General features: G+C 36.1%; 1 protein-coding gene across 1 annotated transcript; it reads left to right on the forward strand.

Moving 5' to 3' along the window:
- Window positions 1-938: 938 nt before the first annotated feature.
- Window positions 939-22,493, forward strand: LOC110697581 (histone-lysine N-methyltransferase ATXR2). Its single transcript, XM_021874956.1, has 16 exons — window positions 939-1,396; window positions 1,501-1,593; window positions 1,690-1,765; window positions 5,004-5,089; window positions 5,181-5,509; window positions 6,116-6,228; window positions 6,311-6,342; window positions 7,088-7,233; window positions 8,350-8,437; window positions 16,792-16,840; window positions 16,916-16,970; window positions 17,095-17,164; window positions 17,291-17,360; window positions 17,663-17,739; window positions 21,915-21,971; window positions 22,086-22,493. Exons 2-16 carry the CDS (start codon window positions 1,510-1,512, stop codon window positions 22,197-22,199), a joined length of 1,446 nt encoding a protein of 481 aa, XP_021730648.1. The 5' UTR covers window positions 939-1,396; window positions 1,501-1,509; the 3' UTR covers window positions 22,200-22,493.
- Window positions 22,494-22,881: the final 388 nt, after the last annotated feature.

Here is a 22,881-nt window from a genome sequence, read left to right on the forward strand (position 1 = left end):
GTCGACGTCGAGGCCGACCCAAACATGTGCTGACTTCTCTTCTCCTGGATGAACATCCGGGCGTCAGAGAAAGTCTTTTTTGACCCATCTGACTGAACTTGCCGGATCGGATGGCCTTCTTTTGCCCTGATTCAGGGAAACGAAGTTTTGAGAGGTCGATCAGGGGCCCATCCGTCCCCTTGGGTTTGGGATGAGGAGTAGGCACCCGGTCTTTGATTTGCTTCTTCCCAGAGGGTGAAGGCTTCTTTGTCAACTGACCCTTGTTTGAGCCAGTTGACTTCTTAATTATGTTTTTTATTTCCCCCTTGAAACTCGTCATGAATTTCATGAGCTCGTCTCTGGTGACGGGGGTTGTGCCCTCTGCCGCCTGGGGTTGCCCAGAGTGCTTGCCGCTTGGGTTGCTGGGACCAGCTTTTTCTTGGCCCCGTTCCTTCTTCTCTTTGGAACGGGTGCGTCTTGTTCGAAATGACCCGTTTGGGGCCACATAGGTGTCGACCTCGTAGTCTTCACCACTGTCATGGTCCGTATGGACCTCAGGTTCAACCGTAGGCTGGCTGCCCACTACAGGCGGTACAGTGTCAGATGCCATCTCAGAAGTACTCTCCCCACAGACGGCGCCAAATGTTTCGGGTTTTTTTTGAAATCCCTCAGGAGAATTACAATTCTAGGAATGCGCGCCTGACGTCCGTACCTGCAAAACCACAAAACCGGTTGGGTGGAGTTCCGCCTCCGACGATCAAGTTAGTATGATTCCGGATGGGTAAAAGTGCGGAAGGTAAATGGGTTTTTCTCCCTAATTCAGAGAGATTCCGCAATTAATATTGCTCGGTTCTTGTGTATGTATTTATGAATGTGTAATAAATGAGGAATTTCCTCTATTTATAGCAGATGAAGATCTGCTCCCCCATTAGGGTTACAATGCCACGTGTCAGCATCCGATTGGATCCCAATGGGTCATTGAAGGGCTGCCACGTGTCAGCACGACATTGAGCCACGTGGCATAGGGGGGGGGGATTTACCCCAAACATCAGCCGTTTTCAAACTTAAAAAAAAATGAAAAAAAAAACTTACAAACAAATTATACAAGCTTTGGTGTGTGAAAATAGTATTTGAGAAATGAAAGTGTAAAGATAAACTAATACTCCGTACTTTTTAAACAGGTTTACTCTAAACCCCGTACTTTAATTGGACGATCGTATAAAGACTTAGCCCATTTATTTATTAGACGGATCTAACCCATTAGTAACTGTGGCGGGTCATGGCTTTTAATAGGGATCCAAGGCGTCCAACCCATTGAATTGCTCTGTTGAAGCGTATTCAACGTTCTCCATTGAAGCGCAGTTGCCGTTCTCCGTTGAATCTAGTTCTTGTATCCCCCATTGAAGCAGCTTCTGAGGTAAGTTGTTTGAATTTGTTATCATCATATCAAATATCCCTAAAATTATGAGATAATTGAATCAAATTTGGTTGCTAATGTATTGCACAACACTTTAATGTTAGGATTCAACTATGAAATCAGAGCTCTTTTCCCTGGGCCCAGGGCTGCCGCCCCTCCTGCCCTTCCTCAGGGACGGGCCTGCTCACGAAACCCAGGTACCAATAATCCCTAAATATATATTGGATTTTTTTTCTTTTTGACTTTGATAAACAGTGAGTGTAAATTTTTGACATTTGTTGGTGGGTTGTTAGGAATATTTTGATAAACTGGTAGCATCAAGGCCATGTCATGGACTCAAAGTTAAAGTTGATGGTGAACTTGGAAAGGGTAAATTTATAACTTTTATTTGCTTTTCATTTCATTTTATTTGCAATTTTTTTATGCTCATTTTTTATGGTGCATTCAGTTGTCATATATCTAGATTGTCTGCAAATTTATTATTTATTATTATTATTTTTTTTTTTTTGGGGTGTGTTTCTTGAATACCTTAGTAAATAATCTAGTGAGCTTAGTAGGGTTCAAATGTGTTGTTTTTTTTTTTTATTTTTTTAATTATTCATATGTACTTCATAACATGTTGAGTTGTGGAATCAGGAGTCTAGGTTGAGTTTGGAATGGATTTTGATGTGTCGAGTCGTGTAAGTTAGGCTTATTAGGGTTATGCTGGTTCATCGTGTTCGTGCATAATAAATTCGTGCTTTGGTCCATTTGGGATTAGATTGGGCAGTTTTTGACAACTCTACTTTAAAGTTAAGACACACACTCCAAAGTGATAAATTTATGTATGTATGTATGTATGTATGTATGTATGTATGTATGTATGTATGTATTTATACAAGTAGCAAAATGAAAACTTTATTGATACTTCATACTTCCACTATGGTGATGTGCATTGTTTTATGCGCAGTTTTAGTGTTGTAATCAAGTACTTTTTTGTTGCAACTATTGCATTGTTGTGCAACATGGAGATCTATTTGTCTCACTAAACCTTTTACAACTCAGTAGCATCACAAGATTATTTATCCCTGCCACATGAAATTATATACTCCAATTTGACCGTTGGTCAAAAATTTGGTGTAGGATGATTTTTGAGTTAAATGGAGTGGAGAACAATGAAGAATACACTAGCTTTCTTATGTCCTTTTGATTGGATTATTGTTCATATGGGATTTATAATTGTCAAAGAATGAAGTGATAAATTTGATTTATTTTGCAATCTAGTACATGTATACAATTTAACACTAAATTTTGTTAAGAATGATGGGAGATTGAGAGGTTTCAAGCTTGTGTAATTCATGTAATGATGTGATACAATTCAAGGGGCTTTATTGGTGCAAGGCAATAATTTATACACCAATAAGTGAAGTTATAGTGACTTATCTAAATAAGAAACGACCTCATTGCTTGATATTGGAGCATCTTCAATTATCACATTATATTTCAAGCTAATTTCTTTCTACCTAGTTTGTACCTTAAACTTTAGTTACTACTCCCTTCATTCCTTTTTATTCTCTACGTTAGTATCATGCACACAAATTTTGTGGTTACTTTAATTAAAAGAGAGCCCAAAAGATGCAACGAAAATACTGAATACGTAGTAAATAAATATTTATAAAAAACTTGGTTTCAATGGGTATACAGTTAATGATGGTCACATGTTTTATGGAATAGGAGATAAAATTGGAATCTTTCTAATTTTAAATTAAAATTAGTGAGATTTCAATTTTATTTCTACTTTTTTTATGAAACGAAACATAAAAAAAAGGGGAACGCTTAAACCGAATAAGTAAAGAATAAAAAGGAACGGAAAGAGTATATTTCTATTTAAATGTGCTCCACTTGTCAATCAATGGTTAGGTACCATTTTTCTTTCTATTGTCTGATAGCTAATATTCCATTGTAACTCCAATGGTCAAGGTAGAATTACAACCATTTTAGATGCTCTTAGAAATAACTTCATGTCGTGGTTTGTTGTGCAACTCATACACAATGATGAATTTTTCCTTATCTAAGTTCTTTTCCGTCTCATAAATAAACTCTCTATAACACGTCATCTTACAATACTTCCTTTGGCTTTTTATTACCCTAGAAATTTTGCGAGTTATTTTGTCATTATTAATAATTACAATGTGGCAATTTATTTATTTACATTCATTGCAACTTGGGCACATTTTAACGAAAGAAAAGTACTAGGCTGTTAAGCTTTTCATGTTTAGTTCTTAATTCTTTCATTTCCATGAATGAAATTATCCCCTTTATTACTTACTCCTTTGGAAAGAAATCAAAATTCTACTTGTGGATTAAATTTGAGTGGCATACTTCCTTGTGTTGAACTTTTCAAAAATATTGGTTGTGGTTATTATAATGACAATAGTTTTTATACCATTTTCCTAGGCAATATGATGGTTTACGGTTGTCACAACTTAATATTATGGTCGTGGTAAGCTGAAAACCTTTATAATGTGGTATTGTGATTGAGTTTCCAAAAATATAATAATAAATGAAAGGTTTTAAAAATTATTTATTATTATTGAAAGGTAGTTCCGTAGTTGAATATCATAAAAATTGCAAAAGGTATTTATTTCAATAAAATGAGAAGAAGGTTTATTAAAACCAATTCAGTCCAATGTATGTTCCATTCCATTCTGAACATAACATTTTTTGTTTAAAAGCAAATTAAGGTAGTTGGAGAGAGAGTGTTGATGTGGGAGTGTAGGGAAATGGTGGATAAAGTAATAGTGTAAAACGATAGATGAGTGTAAGGAAAAGTTAGATAAAAAAGGGAGAATGAGTGAAAAAGTGTAAATATTGTGCGGGTAAGAGGGGTAAGGTACTAAGGTAGTCAAAGGGGTTTGTCAAAATTGAAATATAGAAAAAATGTAAAAAACATTATCAAATTAGTGAAAACGAAAAGTGTTTACAACCTTCAAAAAGGGAAGTAATATTATCTTATTAGAATATTCAAATTCAATCATTTCCTCCAACACACACACACACCACGAATAGTTGTTAGTTATCAAATGTTATCATAACAAAAAAGGTAGATGTGATAGGATATAACAGTGTACTTTTGACCATTGCCAAAAAATGGTCAAATTAAGTTGGGACAAATGATAAAGGAGTTTTAGCAAAATAATTAGGAAGAAGTATGTAGCTTTTAGGTCTAAGGTACTATACCTTCAGCAGTCCTAAGACTCCTAACCTCTCTGAGCCAATGAAATTACTAATTTTCTCAAGAAGACTTTGTTTCGATGGACCATATATATATCTATATGTCGGTCTTTATCTTTTCTCATGACTCATGTAAAATATTAGTAAAGAAGAATTGATATACAAGTATAATTTATTATTTATGTTTGGCCATATTTTTAGCTGGTCTAATGAGTTGGGCAACATATGATTTTTTAATGTTTGGTTCTTGAGTATTTTTGTTGTGTAGAATGCCAATATTGCCAACCTAATTATTTGTATGCTTCTGTTAAGCATACAATTTTTTTATATATTACTGTTGCATTTCTGTTTGTTATACAAATCTGATGTCATATCTTCATGATATATACTGCAGGAGTATATGCTGATGCTGAATTCAAAGACGGAGAACTTGTGCTGAAAGACCAAATGCTAGTGGGCTCACAGCACTCTACCAACAAGGTCTTATTGATGTGACCGATGATGTTGTTTCTCTGATCCGCTTAATACTCTTACAAAATAAGTCACTAGTGCTTAATCTTGCCATTTGCAGATGGACTGTTTTGTATGTGGCTCTTGCTTCTGTTTCATAGGCTCAATTGAACTTCAAATTGGGAGAAAACTCTATTTTCAAGGACTAGGTGCTTCTTTTAGCAATCAATGCCATAGTGACTCTTCTGATGGGGAAGATGGCTCTTGTGAACTAGAAGATACTAATCTAGGAGAGTGTTCTGCTTCGAACTCAAAGGACAGGATTCCACTTTCTCAGGAAGTTATTGAGTCACTAATGGGTGGCCAACTTGTATTACCCTACACTGAAAAGTTCTCCTTGCCATCACCATATCCTTGCCCTGGTGGTTGTGGAGAAGAGTACTACTGCAGGTAATGCCCAAACCTTATTTTAGTAAAATAGGATATTTTTGAACTTGTATGAGGAGAATAGGTAAGGTTTATGTTCACAAGTCGTAGCATTAACAATATCAACAGTATGAGGAGAATGATCAGTAATAGCTGAAAAGCATTTTGTTAGTTGATTATAATATTAATAGTAGGATCACACTTAAATTGGGTTTTGGTGGGTATGGTGTATGGATCATACTATTGGCTTATCGTTAACAAGTTGGAATTTATGTTGTAAACCATTTTCTTCCTGTGCCTATCTGTGTTTGCCCCTTATAATTTATGCTAATTGATTAAATTATAATATTATATAGCAGCAATGCACATAATAATATATTTACAGCAATGTTCTATGATCATATTAATATAAAGACCTCTTGCCGGTGAAAAAGGTAGAGCCATTTTGTTGAAGAATTTTGAGGAGCAAGACTCAGACATATAGTCATATCATAAAAGAATCCAACAGCCCTGATACCAGTACATATTTTATGCTGACCAACCAAAAACTGTTTTGTACTTGTATATAACTAATCTCATCTCACAGCTGCTTGTGTATACCACTTGATATCTAATGATGTCTGTCTACAGTAAATCTTGTGCAGAGATTGACTGGGAAACCTGTCATTCTTTGCTTTGTATCGGGGAGAATTCGAAGTCTGCTTGCCGGAAATCACTGTCCAAGTTTGTAGAACATGCAAATCGTAAGACTCTTGATTTATTGATTTTGTGATTCTTTTCCTTTTTGTCTTTCCAACTTATCCTCTCAAATTTGTAATACTGCAGATACTAATGACATCTTTATTCTAGCTGCCAAGGTAAGAGTTTCCCACCCCCACCCACCAAACCCGAATTCAAGCTTATGAAACTATTTATGCTCAGCTCATTTAACATAGGGAAAGAAGTAAAAAGTTGAACCAAACAGGCACACACCAAATCAACGAACTGAGGGGTCTCTTGTTCTCAACAGTCTTTATCTATGCCTACAGAATTCCTTAATTTCGGCCTTTGAAAATATTAGAAGAAATGAGAATATAATTTTGGCAAATAGCAGTAAGTGAATGGGACATGGAATAGCTTTGCAAATGTATTTTTTAATTTTAATTGACTTGTGATAAACATCTCAAAGAATGTGTAACATCGTAATCTTTTCGGAGAGTCACAATATGTGTTACTTAGATCCAATTCTACAATTGAGTCCCATCTCTTGATGCCTTGAGTAAGTGCGTGGACTCTTTGAACGACTTCCTGTGTCCTTAATATTAATTTTTGACGGACAAATACCCAGATCCACACCCATTTTGATTCTGTATCCCAAGTATGTCTAACACATGTTGACCCTTTGGTTCTTGGTCCAAGTTTAGCATGGGCTGCTTGATATCTTTATTATCATTTCATGCAGAGTACAGAATATTGTATTGAAACGATAAAATTTACAAAATATATTCCTCTCCTACAAAATCTGATTTGAATGTATTTTTTTTTTTTTTCACTGTTTTAGTGTAAGGTGGTGGTGTTTAACCATTACTAAGGTCATTTGCTTTTCCCGGTACTGGATTTCAGGTCATTGCTATGACCAGTCTGAGATACAAGAAGTTGAAGGAAGCTCGTCTCAAAGAAGTAGGCTGTAAACCTTCGAGTGATGCACCAGTTGACTTATCATTACTTCTGGAAGCATGGAAGCCATTCTCTATGGGGTACAAGAGAAGGTACTAGAAACAAGTGGTACTGATCAATATTATCCCCATTAAACTATTAATTTGATGCAGAAGACATCTTGAATCTGTCAATTAGACTACTTTCTAGGTATTCGATGATAAATTACTATCAAGGAGTCATTTAAGATCTGAAATAATTATGCTGTGTGTTCCATATCTATGTCTGGGTATGATGTTTTGAAGGTTTGAGAACTATGTTGGAGTTTGGAACATAATGAATTCTGACTGACTATGATTGTTGAGTTTGTAAGAAAGCAGTCCTTGAGAAATATCTCTTCATGCAATATTTATCTTAGAAGGTAATAATATTGTAATTGGAAGACTGTTTTAATTTAAGAAAATTATTTTACTTTATAAATAAACATACTGAAAGCTTAAATGATAAATTCTTTTTAAACTTTTGCAGTTTTGCATATGACCCTTGATAGTACCCTAAGCCTTTCAAAATTCTAAAACAGACTACATTGATATGATGGTGATGTAAACACATTGTGAAAGGATAGTTATGGTATTCAACTCAGAATCTTAAAAATGATATTCAATCGAATGTGGCCTATATTATAGGGACAAAAGGAGTAATAATTATTACTTACTATTATTACGCTATGCAATGCAACCCTCTAAAACACTCATGTGGCAGTAAATTAGTCTTTGTAGTCTGTAATTCTGTATACAATATATTTTTTTTCTTTTTTTGAACAAGATTGGAGTTGTCAATTTGAACTTGTAATATCTTGCACGGTACTGTGATTATTGCCTCAGAACAATTTTCTGTGCAACATAAATTCTTTGTCCTATTGTTATACTTGTCATTATATGTAAATCCTTTAATTTGCTTTGCAAACTCAATAGGAAGAATTAAACTTGGATATGCAATTTTTTTTTATTTTATTTATTTTTTCCGTACCTTTTGTTTTTTCCATTTTGTATTTACCAAAGTCAGGGTCACAAACTTCTTTGCAAGCATATCTAGCATAATTTTACTGAATATATGAAAGATGTTAGTATCAATTTTAGAAGAAGATGATGATGTAGATATGTCTAATGTTTTGCAATCATTCCTGGAATGTCTTGAAGGACTAACAATATTTTATGCCTTAAATTTAGGTGGTGGGATTGCATTGCATTACCTGAAGATGTTGAGAAATGCAATGAAGTTGCATTTAGATTGCAGTTTAAAGAGCTTGCATTTGAGGTAATCCTTTTTGTATTTAAATAACTTTGTAAATAAAGCCATTGATTTTATGTTACATGTTAATAGTTGTGCTTTCTAGGGTACAGTTTTTATTTGTAAAGCTGTATGTAAATTTTGCGATAAATGTAGGAGTACAGTAAAATTTATGCATAATATCTCTTGCAGTAGAACAATAGGAAATTTTGTATTCCTTATAAATCCTGATAATGGATCAACTAACTTGTTCTCAAATAATGGGATGGAATATCCTCTGAAATCCGTGGCGAAACTTTAGGCTGGTTCAGGGTTAAAGCTGTAGTAATGGCATGGTTTGATATTTATTTGGAAATCTAGAAGCAGTTAGCCAACATAGTTGAGAAAACAAGCTGTAAAACACCCAAAACTTGAAAGTTTATGATTTTGATTTTTGTGTGTGTGTGTGTGTGTGTGTGCGCGCGTGCGTGTGTGTGTGTGTGTGTGGATAAAAAGCTGCAAAACATCAAAAACTTGAAAGTCTTTGTGTGTGAGGGTGTGGAGTGGGGGTGAAAAAAGCTGCAAAACATCGAAAACTTGAAAGTCTTTGTCATTGTCATTGTCATTGTGATGTGTGTGTGTGTGTGGTGGGGTGGGGGTGACAAGACCAACTCCTTTCTTATCTTTGTGCTTCTAACAGTCACTGTATATGTGCCAAAAATATAAATTTAGTTACAAGACCAAAGTCTTCCAAAGCCGCAATGTATATAGTTAGGTTTTTTTTTTTTTTTTTTTTTTTTTTTTTTTTTTTTTTTTTTATATATATATATATATATATATATATATATATCAGGGATTAGGTTATCACTTGCCAACTTTATGCACTTTAGTTAAGTGCTTCCTATACAACCTTTTGAATTGCAAGCCTTAAATGTTTACATGATTTTTCATGAAATGCTTGTACGACTTGAAAAAAGGTTCCTTGTGCCTAATTGATCTAAAATTATTTTCATGGATCTAGTTAGCCTGGGGCTTAATATTTTTTTTTTTGTCATCCAATTTTAAGAACAGTGAACTGATTGTTAATCTCATTAATTAATGCTTGATCATAATGAATGAAGGATGTGTGATTATTTGACTGTCCTTTATGAGCTATAGGTGTGTAGTCTTACAATTTGAATTTTTTAATTTTATGCATAAATTGATTTATCTCTTACATCATTGGCATGGTGCTTTCTTTTTATTTTTTGATCCTATCATATAACTTAAATTATTTGTGAAGGAAGAGCTTGTTCTTGCTTGTGAAGGTTTATTCTGTTGTTTGTTTGTAATAAATAGTATCAGCCATGAGTGTGTAATGAACTGAATTTTCTGATTAAATAATGCAATTATATAGACGAAAGCTTTGAGGTCGATTGATAGTGGTGGAAGGGTTACAAAAGATAAGTTAATAGTGAGTTTAGCTCACAACTCTCCAAAATGGCTTTAGGCCATGACTCTCTTTTGCCTTTCCCCCTCTCTCTATTCAAACTAAAGCTAAGGACCATAACCTAATAACAATACTAGACTTCCCATTTTACCCCTCCTAAAGCCAGTCTATTACATTGCCGGCCCCCTAAACTTCCACCTTGTGTCCTCAAGGTGGATAATAAGCGGTCGTTGATTTCCGACCTTGGCAACAATGGTCACTGTTGCATCTCATGAATGTGCCAAAAGCGAGAGCGAACTGCAGTGAGGATTTCTGTTCATTTTTGAAAGTTTGGGGCTCCCCTTGCAGAAAGCTTGTCCTGAGAGATCATTGAATTTTGGGTAGAGTTGGTCTTCGTTGACTAGGGATTAGTTGGTTGTGGGTAGGGCAAATTGCAATGAACATTTTGGTTTAATCATTGGCTAAAGAAATGGGGGAACGTCTTGGGAGGAGGTCTACAGGTTGATGGTTTTGTGGGCTCAAGGTTAAAATAAAGAATGATAGAGGGAAAATTGGGTGGTGAATTTGGATTTTAAACTGATGTTAGATGGATGGGCCTAACATTAATAAGCCCATAACTTGAAGAGTTTAATTTGTTAGTCACCCCAAAAAATTATAGGTTGGGCTTCTAATGAGTAAGCCCATTCAGTACCCACTATATTTGGTACATTGGCAATCTGTTTTGTTTGAAGCACGTGATCCTTGGCTCAATTTATTTGCAATATCTTTATGGTGTTACTAAAATACCCTTACTAGCACTTTTCAGAATTGGCTTCCTCCGCAAGCCAAAGACTTCTTTGCCTACATAACCATAGAAACCACAAAGTAACCACCCCTCTTGAAACCTCCCACCTGCTCCACCTCCAACAAAACCCCCACCGCCGGTAAAACCACCGGCGAAACCACCACCCTTTCTTGCAACCATCGATGACGACGACTCAATTTTACCGGCAAACCCGCCTGGGAGAAGCGCACCGTCTTACTTGCAAATTTCACCGTTTTTGCCTCTGGCCGGTTAAAGAAAAATCACCATTCTTAACCCTTCCGCGTCCATGATTCCAAAAACACCAACATCCTTTTGTTCAAGCAAACTGCATCCAGAATCCATCCCTTATGAAGACACCTCCTTTTATACTTAAGCCACCGATAGTGGTGGTCTTACCACTATCCTCACCTTTCCCGGCCATAACTCCAGGCCCTCCATCTGACCCACTAGCTACTGACCCGCCTTTCACGAAGCCAACTCCGTTCCTGTTTAGGCCACTTCTAGTGGTGGCCTTACCACCAAACTCACCTTTTCCGGCTAAGAATCCTAGACCACCGCCAGACCCACCTCTTCCAGCACCTCCCTTCTCAAATTGGTGTGCTGGTGAACCACTTGAGACACCAACTAGCTTCTTTCTAGAACTACTTCCCTCAAAATCATTTTGAACACCACCAGTAAGCCCACGATGTCCACCACCAAATTTGCCGTCGGCTTTACCTAGACCTCCACCAGCGAATTCATCCCCAATACCGCCAAGCCTACCACTAGAGTTAACTCCTCCAAAACCCCCGTCAAGGACTCATGGTTTTCCAAACTACCAACAGTTACACCCCCTACAAAAATTCCCTAATCATCTTCTAATCTAGGGTGTACCTGATCTTCCTCTTCATTATTTGCATTTTCATCTTCCAATTTTGCTTGATAGTCTTCTTGCTTCTTCATTGGAGAAGAGGCTTTGTTAGTGATTTTTTCCAAATCTCTTTGAACATTTCCAATGATTCTCTTCGTGATTTCCTCTGCCTCCTATGAAGAATATCTAAGATGACACCTTCGTTTCCTCTTCAATTGATTGTGTGGAGTTTGTTATGCCTTCTAGAACGTTAAAGATGACGAGCTGAAACGACTCACCAACACTACCTTCAGAACCCGCCACTCTCGTATTGGTAGCCACCTGTGTTCACATTCAAACCACTGCAACGCTTTGCCGCTAAGCCCAATGATGGCACCCTTCAATTTCACCTCCTAATTTAACTGGAAAAATTGGAAGGTATCCTCTAGTTGTAGTATCCAGTTATCCAGATTCCTTCCATTAAACTCACGAAGTTGAAGCTCGCATCAGACTCCTCGCTCGTCATTGAGATTTGAAACTCCACGCTCTCTCTTGCTGGAAATGTATGCGAATTCCTCTTGGATCCAATTCTGCATATGCTGTGATGCCTCTCTTCCAGTGATATCAAGCACCATTTTTTTTAAAAACAAATAATTTGAAGTGGTAGTTACAGACACCGGACCGCCAGGAACACCGCTCTGATACCAAGTGTAATGAACTGAATTTTCTGGCTTAATATTTCTGATTTAATAATGCAATAATTAAAACGAAAGCTTTAAGATTGATTGATAATGGTGTAAAGGTTACAAAAGATAAGTTAATAGCTTAAGGCTATTACTCTGAAATAGTGAGTTTAGCTCACAACTCTTCAAAATGTCTTGAGGCCATGACTCTCTTAGAGGTTTCACACCAAATTTCGGCCTATCTTTTGCCTTTCCCCTTCTCTCTATTTATACTAAAGCTAAGGACCATAACCTAATAAGAATACTAGACTTCCCAAATTACCCCTCCTAAAGCCAGTCTATTACATTTTTGATAAACTAACATTAGGAAGGGCAATTTGGGAAGTCGAGTACTTTTAGGTTAGTAGTCCTTGGCCTTCGTATAAATAGGGGATAGTATATGCAGTAGGACATTATGTGAATTGTGAGGAAATATGTTGAGAGAATGTTACTTAGGAGAGTGATAACCTAAAGTTATCAAGGAGAGTAATAGCTTTAAGCTATTAACCTATTACTTTTGTATCAAATTCTGCCATTATTGATCAAAGACTCAAGCTTTTATCTTTTTTTTTTAGCCTTTAAATCAGAAAATACTAAGTTAAAAAGTTCAATTTATTACGCCGGAAACCTCCCTGATATTAAAAAAAAAAAAAAAAAAAAAAAAATTTGAGCAATGCAGTTTGGTGGAACAGGTGGCGCATGACTCATGAAGAAATGGATTCTTGAGGAATTTAAACACATATCCTTTAAAAGGGAGTGAGAAATTTCGGATCTCGAGGAGGAGAAGAGAATCCGGAAGGAGCTTCTAATTCACGAATTCAATGAAAGAAACTCAGATGACTAGATTTTCCAAATGGAGGATTACTTTTATTTTTTTCAGTTAAATGAATAGGAGAAGCTCAAGGTTGCCATCATTGGGCTTTGCGGCAAAGCGTTGCAGTGGTTCGAATGTGAACACAAGTGGCTACCATTCTATGAGTGTTCTGGTCCGCCATTTCTGTTCGATGACGGCACAATTTGATTCCTGTCCGGCAGCGAGGTAGTACATGAGAAGAGTCAAGGTGGGGTGGGGATCTAGCACTGCGGTGAGCACTTTCAAAGATGACTTACCTAAGGGTTTCACATACAACCCAAGAGTTGTATGCGAGGCAAGCCGTGTCGATGGGAGATTTGGTGGTTCATGGGATCTGGATGGCGAGTTGAATTGTAGGTAAGGGTTTTGCAAAAGAATTCAAATATGGTGGTAGGCTTGGAGATTTCGGAGATTGGTTTACTGGTGGAGGTCGAGGTCGAGGTGAAATTGCCGGCGAGTTTGGTGGTGGATCTCGCGCACAAGCTGATGGGAATGCAGGTGGATTTAGCGATGCTAGGGGTTTTAGTGGTGAAACTATCACTTTTGAAAGTGTTTTTACTGGTGGTTTTAGTGAGAAGGGCAACATTTACAAGGGTGGAGGAAATTTTGAGAAAGGTGGTGCCTGAGGAAGTGGATCTGGTGGTGGTCTGGGCTTTTGGTCATCGGAGAAAAAGGTGGGGGATGGCGCAGGAACTTCCATGGCAGATACGGTGTTGGTCGTGGTGGCTTCACGCAGTAGAAGCGTGGTGATTTCGCTTGTGGTTTTACCGGCGGTGGAGGTTTGGCGGAAATGGAGCAAGAGGAAGGATTCAAGAGGAGTGGTTACGAGGTTTCTTGAAGTCTGCAGAAGGAGCAGCTTTTGGTAGAGGTTTGACTGGAATCTTCTTTGGCTTGTGGAGGAAGCCAATTATGAAAATTGTTATTAAGGGCACTATGGTAATACCACTTGAAGATATTACAAATGGATTCAGCCAGTGGTCACGTGCTTCAAACCAGAGAAATTGCCAGCATACCAACCTAAGTCAATACAGTGGGGTATTGAGATTGATTGGGCTTACTAAGTTAAGAGTTTCTTTTTCCTTTACGAAAGAAGAAAGGCAAAAAGATGGGCTTAGTGACTTTAGGCCCATTATTCTTTCTTTAACCTTCAATACCCATTCTGTCAACTACCATTTTTTAACCCATCAACTCACCACTACAGTTTATATGCAGCTTGCTCTTTCCACTCTCAAAAGTCATTCTCCTCCTTCATCAACTTTGAGAGATAATTGCTTTTGCCGTGAATCGAGTGCTGATTTTTATCCACCTTGAGGACAAGGTGGAAGTTTAGGGGAGCGGTAATGTGATAGACTAACACTAGGAAGGGCAATTTGGGAAGTCGAGTACTTTTAGGTTAGTTGTCCTTGGCCTTCGTATAAATAGGGGATAGTATATGCAGTAGGACATTATGTTAATTGTGAGGAAATATGTTGAGAGAATGTTAACCTCAAGTTACTTAGGAGAGTGATAACCTAAAGTTATCAAGGTGAGCAATAGCCTTAAGCTATTAACCTATCACTTTTGTATCAAATTCTGCCATTATTAATCAAAAACTCAAGCTTTTATCTTTTTATTAGCCTTTAAATCAGAAAATACTAAGTCAGAAGTTCAGTCTATTACAGAGTGTAGTAAGTTGGGAACAATAGTATCAAAGCCATATCTTTTCTACCATTTAAAAAGAGTTGTTTTGTTCATTCAACTGAGTGTGAAGATCCTCAAGTTGTGTTTGTACTCACTGAGCTATTCAACCAAGTCATCAAAATTGAAAGGATTTGTTTATATTTACTGGTGTTCAGACTCTTCGGAGTCTTGCAGCCAATATAAGTTTAATTTAGGTGATAAGTCTTGACTTATATGGATGTTTTTAGCATCAAAGGGTAGCAGTTCTGATTTATGGATAGATTAATTGATACAGAGAGAGGGTTTTTAATTTCAATGTTCACATATTTATAGCGTAGGACTTTCAAATGCCCTAAAGATTTGGAAATTTTATCATATGAGTGGATCAGAAAGTGAGATTTGCATCTTACAACTATGTAATAGACTGAAATTACTGCTAACTTACACAAAATAACAGGAAAATAGAGAGAAAAAGATTGATTCTTTGATTGAAAAGGTTAGAGCTTTTTACAAACTAGCATCTTTTGGTTCCAATTCTCCAAGGTGGCTTGAGGTACTACTCTCCTAATAGTGTTTCGAGGTCACAACTCTCCTAAAACATTCATTCCAAATTCTTCCTGCCCTTTTCCTTTCTTCTCTCCCTATTTATAATAAACTAAGACTATCAACCTAATTATTATAGACTACCCATATTGCCCCTCCTTAGGTTAGTTTATTACAACTATGCCTTCTATAATTTGTGAGATCTCTAGTATAAGCTGTCTTTTTATTCTAGGAAAACTAGAGAGCATTGCATTATTATTTATTTATATGGATTTCTTTTTGGACATCAAAAATGAGAATATGCTAAATAAAGTTGGAACTGTGAGATCAAAGTTTTTATTGTTATGCTTATTTGATATGCTCAAATTCTCAAAATTAGTTGGGCTATCAGCTATAAAGAGCCACTCTCTGCCCATTTTGGAGAGAGGCCTTTTTTGTTTAACCAAAAATGGTCTAGGCATGAGAGAGAAGATAATGCTGTGTGTAGGGGCTTTTGTAATCTTCAATCCTTACTATTTAATATGGCCATGTTAGATTATCAATGAATTTTGAGAGTAAAACCTCATACATTTAGGCTTTGATTGGCTTGGTGTAAATTATTTTTAAATCTAAATGTGATGTAATGTTATGTATGGGTCCCTCACATGCACTTTTACTTGATGATCAAACAAAATTAATGTGCAAGATTAAGCATTCCTTTGGCGCCAAATAAGTGAACCGTTTGAATACTAGAGTTTTACTCCGTAATCTTAGAAGTATTAGTTTACATCTTGTTATAATCCTACTTATGATAGGTTTTTAATGTTTTAGCATTTAGGTCACATATAGTCCCAAGGATTCTTGTGAGGTGGGTTATGAACCTTGGGTTGGCATGTGGATTGTCGGTCTTCAATGGGTCCAAAAAGGCCCATCTTCTGCCCTGTCTTGTGATCCAACCTTGTTTTTGGCAGCCCAAATTGTAACCCAAAGGATCTAATAAGAAGGTGATAGGTTCTGCAAATGATTCGCCGTTCAAATTCTCCTTCCTGCAAACTCTCATCAGAGAGTAGAGAGATGAGCAAAAGTGTTCCAAAATTCAGAAGGAAAGAGACGTATCTTCAATTATTCAGGTTATTCAGTTGCAGGGAGAAAGTGTGGAGAGAGAGAGTGTTATCAAAGAAGATGACTGAAGCCATGGCTTCCCTTTAGGGGAAAAATGATTTTCCACTGTTTGAAGAATAGCTTTTCTGCCAAACCTATCCTTTCACTGGCTGGCTTATATTACTCTGGAGAATACTAGAATAGGGAAAACAATATTGCTGGAAAACGTTTCCCAGCTAACTAATGGACATATTTTCTGTTTAAATATTGCATGAAGTCAGGAAACTGAATTTTTTTCAAAACATGTTCTAAAATGTCATTTATTATTTTCTTTTTAAAGAAGCTTAACATTGTTCAGCTTAGCATCACCCTAACCAGGATCTACATATATGTATGCCGATAGTCATGCATTGTGTTGACACTACTATGCTTTTTCTTTATAGCTATAGTAGGCAACCCTAATGTCATACTATGCTTGCCAGTCACTGCAGCTCTTGAAAGCAGCCATATTTGATGAAGAGTGTGCACCTCGTATCCTTGCTCTTTGCTTGAATAAGTCTTGTTTTGCGTTTTAACTTTTGACATATTATCCTTGACAATCTTAAGTATTCTCGCTGGAGATTTATGGTCATATCATTGGCATGTTTGAGTTAAATAATCTGTAAGTAAAATTGTTTATACCTCCCCACCCCCCACCCCCCCCCCTCTCCCCCCACCCCTCTCCACAACAGAAAATGAATTAGAAAAAAGGAAATCATCATTTCTAATATTTCTTTTATTTGTAGTGATTTGATTGTGGCCTCTCCTGTCGAAGATTATTTCCTCTTTTTAGATGATCTACCAGGATCCCCAAAGGTTAGATGCTGCTTCTGACTTGTTTCTAAACATTGCCCTGTTTTCCTTTATTAGATGATCTACCAGGATCCCCAAAGGTTAGATTATTTCCTTTATTACAGCCTATTTTCTTGAAAATTTTCGCAGAAAGCAGCTGAAGCTGTAACTCGTTCAATATTGGATGCCCTTGATGATGATTACTCAATTTGTTGTCAAGGTGGGCTACGTGTATTTTAATGACTGGGGATTAAGAATAATATAGTGGACTTTGTAGGTCATTTATGCATTTGCTGCAAATATTGAACTTTCTAATTGAGTGGCCTGGATTTGCATTTTATGCTAACATTAATTGAACTGAAAAGTCTCATGCGTATTGTAATACTAATTGTATACTTTTTCCTTCTCATTCAAGCTCATAGGATAAATGAAAAAGAAGAAAATAGAACTCTTACAAAGCATCTTATTTTATTTAATTTACTTCTTAAAGTTGAGATCAACGTGTATATATCTTCCATGTAGGAACTGCGTTCTTTCCTCTGCAGAGTTGTATGAACCATTCTTGCTGTCCAAATGCAAAGGCATTCAAGAGTGAGAATGTAAGATATTTCTTGATCAATCTCATTCGCATTATATATTCATTGGATTTCGACAAAATTTGTTGTCTAGTTTCATTTTGTTGCTGTTTCTAAATAGAATAAAAGAAAGGAATATCTATCTACCTAATATAATTCGCTCTTTAGAATAACTACCTTGTACAAGTATATGTTATATGTAAACACATTATAAGATATATCATCTGTAAAAATTTCTTATAGAAATCCCTTAAGAAACTTGATCTTGATTACCTTTTGTCTTGTTTTGTAATAATTACACATTGTAGTATATAAGTGAACCTGTACACCTAGCTTCCAAATTATATTCCTACTTAGTTTTCTTCTTCATATAAAAAAAAGGTTCAACTAGATGAAGTTTTCATAGTTATGAACTTGGAATATATCAAAAATTATTTTTATAGTCAACATTTGTAAGTAAGCTACAGATTTGTGGAAATCAAAAGACAAGTTGAATAAATTCAAATTTTAGGAGTTTGACATGATGTGTAACTAGTTTGTTTTATTAATCTAGACTTGCTTACTGTAAAGTTGCTGGTAATGAAAAGTTTTCCATGCAACTGTTCAACCAATTCTTAGATGCTCCTTTCTACTCCTTTTTTTTCCCATAATTTGGACATTATTTTTTACAATTTTAATTGTTGATTGTATTTCCCATGATAGTTTGAAGAAATATTGTCATATACATCCTTTGCTCCACTTTAGTTGCAATATTAGGAATTTGGCATTGTTCATACTCCCCTTATAATAACATATTGTAATTAATATGGAAGAATGGGGGATCTTGTTGGATTTGTTTCAATGTGTATATTTTTATATATATATTTTTTTTTAATCTTTACTAAAACACAACCATAGGTATTAATAGTTTATGTTTTGTATTGGCAAGCGTGAATCTATTAATGTTTGAGCGGAGGTAATATGTTTTTTAGGCTCCTCCTATCCATCATAAAACTACGTATTACCCGCTTCACGTTAAATTCGAAAGTGAGCTTTTGGGATTAAAGGGAAATTAGGGATACCATTTTATAATAATCTCATTGATGTGGTTCTAGATGCATGATATAAGGCACTAATTCCAAATCTCTTAATTTTCCTACTTCATTTAGTTTAGGATTTTTTTTAAAAATTAAGTCACCTTTAGTCGGTCTTCTGAAAATAAGTTAAGCTTTCGATTAACTCAAAATAAGTTGACCTTTGCTACCCCTCCACTTCAGATGCATTTATTTGCCGGGACCTGCTATAGAAATATAAGTAGGTAGTTTTTTTTCGCTTTATTTTTTTAACCTTCAATTCCTACCTTGGAAAAAAAATTAAAAAAAAGAAACCACCCACCAACCAGACCCACAACCACCTCAAATTCTCCTAGCCTTGGTCATCGCTCACCAACACCGAGCTAGTCCCGCAATTGACTACAAAAGCCTCTTTTCAATTTGATTCAGATGTGGGGAAGGGAGGAGGTGGTGATTTCGTGGGAGGGAAATGTGGTTTCGAGGGTAGGGGAGAGAGGGGAGTGAAGGTTTCGGAGGTATGGGAGGGGGGGTTGGTAATTTCGGGGGCATGGGAAGGAAAGGGGTGGTGGTTTGGGGGTATGGGGAGGGGTAGTGGTTTCCGAGGTAGGAGTGGGAGAGAATGGTGAGAAAAAGAGCTTGGGGCAAATGGGTATCCAAAATTCGAGAACCTCGAAATTCACCACGTGATGTTCAAGCTGCTGCTGCTTTTGGCGCCGCGAGGGAGTCTCACGCGCCGTCGCCTGCGGTGTCTTCGTCTTCTTTGGAGGTTAATTGGCCTATTGGGCCTAATGGACATGAAGATGGACTTAGTGAGATCGTTGAGTTGCCGAGTTTGGAAGGTGTGGGTGATGACTCGGCTGAGTTGGTGTTTGTTGATGAAGAGTGGGCATACTCCCTAGGTTGGACTAAGGAGATGATTTATGTGGGTACTTGTTTGAATCAACGTCATTTCATTGGCTGATTATTATGGGGATGGGGGAAGGGGGCTGCAAGGGATGTAGTGAGATGGGGGAAGGGGAGGCGGGTAAAGGGAGTGGTGTGCTACTGGTGGCCGGTGGGGAGGTGGGCAGGGTGGGGGCAGGGGAGGGTAAGGGGGGTTGGTTGGGGAAAGCGGAGAGAGTGGGGGTACTTTACCATTTTTTTTAAAAATATTTTTCCTTGTATTTTGTTAAATTGAAATAAATAAAGATTTTGTAATAATTAATAACAATAATAAATTTAATTAAAATTTTAAAAAAGAACCAACCACATTATGACACATGTTATAATGTACCCAACCAACTGGTTACCTCCTAACCCCATAGGTTTTGACTCATTTTTGGAAGATATTCTATAAAAATTGACTTATTTTGAGTTCATCAAAAACCCAACTTATTTTGAGAATACCGACTAAAGATTGGTTTATTCTTGGCAAACTTTGAGCACTTAGTGTTTGAATTTTGAGGCAAAAGTTTAAGAATTATTTTTGTGAATTTAAGTGACTAAACAAATGAATCTTGTGACTGAAAAAAAAAATAAAATTGATAGAACTCTAATTCCTGTCAGAATAGACTCATAGAGGGTCTTTTACTAGTCTTAAATAAAAAATGAGCACACGCCACAACAAGCTAGCTAACAAATGTTCTTGGTTAACGACCAATAAAGCAATGCTCAAGGATTAAATCCAAACACAATATAATCTTATATTTAAATCATGTTATGTGTGCCTTTATAGGCATTATAACCCTAAAAGATAAAAATTAACTAAGGAGACCCTAAAATAGCCTACTAAACACAAGAATAGTGTATATGCTTAAGAGTCCTACTATTAAGTAAAACTTTATACTCTGTTCTGTTTTGTTTTGTTTTTTTGATTTTTGTTTAATTCCATTATTGTTGATACACTATTTAATAAAATATTTAAGAAGACGAGTAGGTGTAAGATAAGTAAGAAAGAGAATGTAAATAAGGTGGGTTTGTGTAAGAATCTCCTTGTCAATAACTTAGTACCGCAACTAAAGGCTCGTTAGCTATAGGCTTGAGCTCCAAGGTAAATCAAGTAAGAGAGTGGGAAATGTTTATTTATTGTGGGGTTGAAGGGATAAGATGGTAAAAAAGACAAGGCAAATATAGGATATAATTAGTGAGTAGAACAAAAACTAATAGATTAAAATGGAAAGTGAATAAAAAAAGAAAAAAAGAATGGACGAAATATTAAACTAATAATCTAAAGATGAAATAAAGAATCTTTAGGTGCTTAAGATAAAAAAATCCTTTACAATGAGTTGAGTGGTAAAAATTTATAAGCAAAATTTAGACTTAAACTGTAAGAACCTTGGAGTCGTTTGGTTCGTTAAGTTGGAATGGATTGGTATAGGATCTCATACTAGGGAGGTATGGATTCTAAACCCCATACTTCTCTAAACCTTTTATTCTTTGGATTGGTTTTTACAATTCATTAAAGCAAAGGATTGTGAATCTTAGAGGGTAAGGTGGGTGTGAGATTTCAGAGGGATGGGGTGGAATTAGAACCCCTTGGTATGAGATTTTATACCTAAATTTGTCTAATCAAACAATAAAATGGATGGTATGGACTCTAACTCTATTCCAATCCATTCCAAATAGTCCAACCAAACAATCCCTTAAAGAATTTCCTAGAAAGTTCTAATAACTCTGTAAGAAAGAAAGTATCATGCATGACACAAATGATTTAGCCTTGAATACCCTATTTAGTCTTGAATACCCTGTACTCATTTGCGAGGGAGCCTCAGTTTATCTTCTTGGGTAAAATTGTAATATCACAGGCAAAAGTGCTACTTGAGATCGCAGTTTTACCCCTTAACTGCAAGTTCAAGTAGCTCTTGGGCTAAACCGCTACTTCAAGTATCGGTTTTAGGGCTAAATTGCTATCTTAAGTGGTTTTTATGCATTTATTTACTACATTGCTATTTGATAAACATCAATTGTATATCAAGAAGATAACTTGGATTTTCTCCTCATTTGCCAATTAAAGTCTGAAAGTTAACAATATGATTTATTTATTTATTTTAAAAAAATCTTTATCTTGTACTCATTTGTCAATCACTGTCCAAGAACTTTACATTACTATTAAACTATCTTATTGGCAAACAAATTGAACTCTTATTTGCTTTTTGTGCTGAGAAACAGGATAGAGATGGCCAAACGACGATAATTGCTCTACGTCCCATTGAAATAGGAGAGGAGGTATAGTGACTTTAACGGTCGTAGTTTGAATCTCAGGAGCATTCAGTTTTTCTTATGAGATGATGTTCTGGTGAGAGTGTTTACACTAAAACGATGGCTTCTGTTTATTTTTAGGTAACTATCTCATATATCGACGAGGAACTGCCCTATGAAGAAAGGCAGAAATTACTGGCTGATTATGGATTTAGATGCAAGTGCCCCAAGTGCATAGAGGAAAAGTCTAACTGAAACAAATAGCATATGCAATTCATTTTTGGTAGGTCTGTAAGAATATGTTTTAGATATCCAGATATGCGTTTCGATATTAAGCAATCGGGTTTCATTTCTCTCTCAGGTAAGGTTATTGTGTAGAAAGTCGGATCACATAGTGAATGATTTTTTTTTGTATGGCTTATACCTCGCCTTTTTATGTTTATCTGCTTCATTCACCACTTTGTATAAAATTTATTCTAACTTGGTGTTATGCTTTATCCATTGATAAGTGGAGGTAACTCTTCTATTGTAGTGTGGTATTACTCTTAAGTTAATTGTAATGAAGTTCTGCATAATTGTTTACATGATTTGGACGAATTTTGCCGAGCTCAATTCGTGTAGAAGATAGAGTTGACTATCAAGACAACCAAAACAGAATAGAGTTATTAAAATAAAAAATGACAAATAACTTGTAATCTCTTTTGATGACAAGTAGACCTGGTTATTGGGCAGGTTGGGTTAAGGTTGATTACAGATCGAGTTAGATAGGGTCACATTTTATATGGTTAATAGCGGGTTGATAATAAGCGGGCCAATAAAATATCGATTATAATAAATATTGGACAAAGCCACTATTAAGATTCTCATTACTGCAAGAAACCATTCACTTCAAACTCTCCTTCAACCAATAATTACCAAAGTGTATTAAATACCATTA

Source organism: Chenopodium quinoa, unplaced genomic scaffold (assembly GCF_001683475.1).
Source record: "Chenopodium quinoa cultivar QQ74 unplaced genomic scaffold, ASM168347v1, whole genome shotgun sequence".
In the NCBI taxonomy this organism is placed as follows: domain Eukaryota; kingdom Viridiplantae; phylum Streptophyta; class Magnoliopsida; order Caryophyllales; family Amaranthaceae; genus Chenopodium; species Chenopodium quinoa.

Coding starts and splice junctions, on each gene's coding strand:
- LOC110697581 (XM_021874956.1), top strand. CDS start 1,510: ATGAAATCAGAGCTCTTTTCCCTGGGCCCAGGGCTGCCGCCCCTCCTG. Junction 1,766..5,003: donor TGATGGTGAACTTGGAAAGG/GTAAATTTATAA, acceptor TATATACTGCAG/GAGTATATGCTGATGCTGAA. Junction 16,971..17,094: donor ATGTTTGAGTTAAATAATCT/GTAAGTAAAATT, acceptor TTTTATTTGTAG/TGATTTGATTGTGGCCTCTC.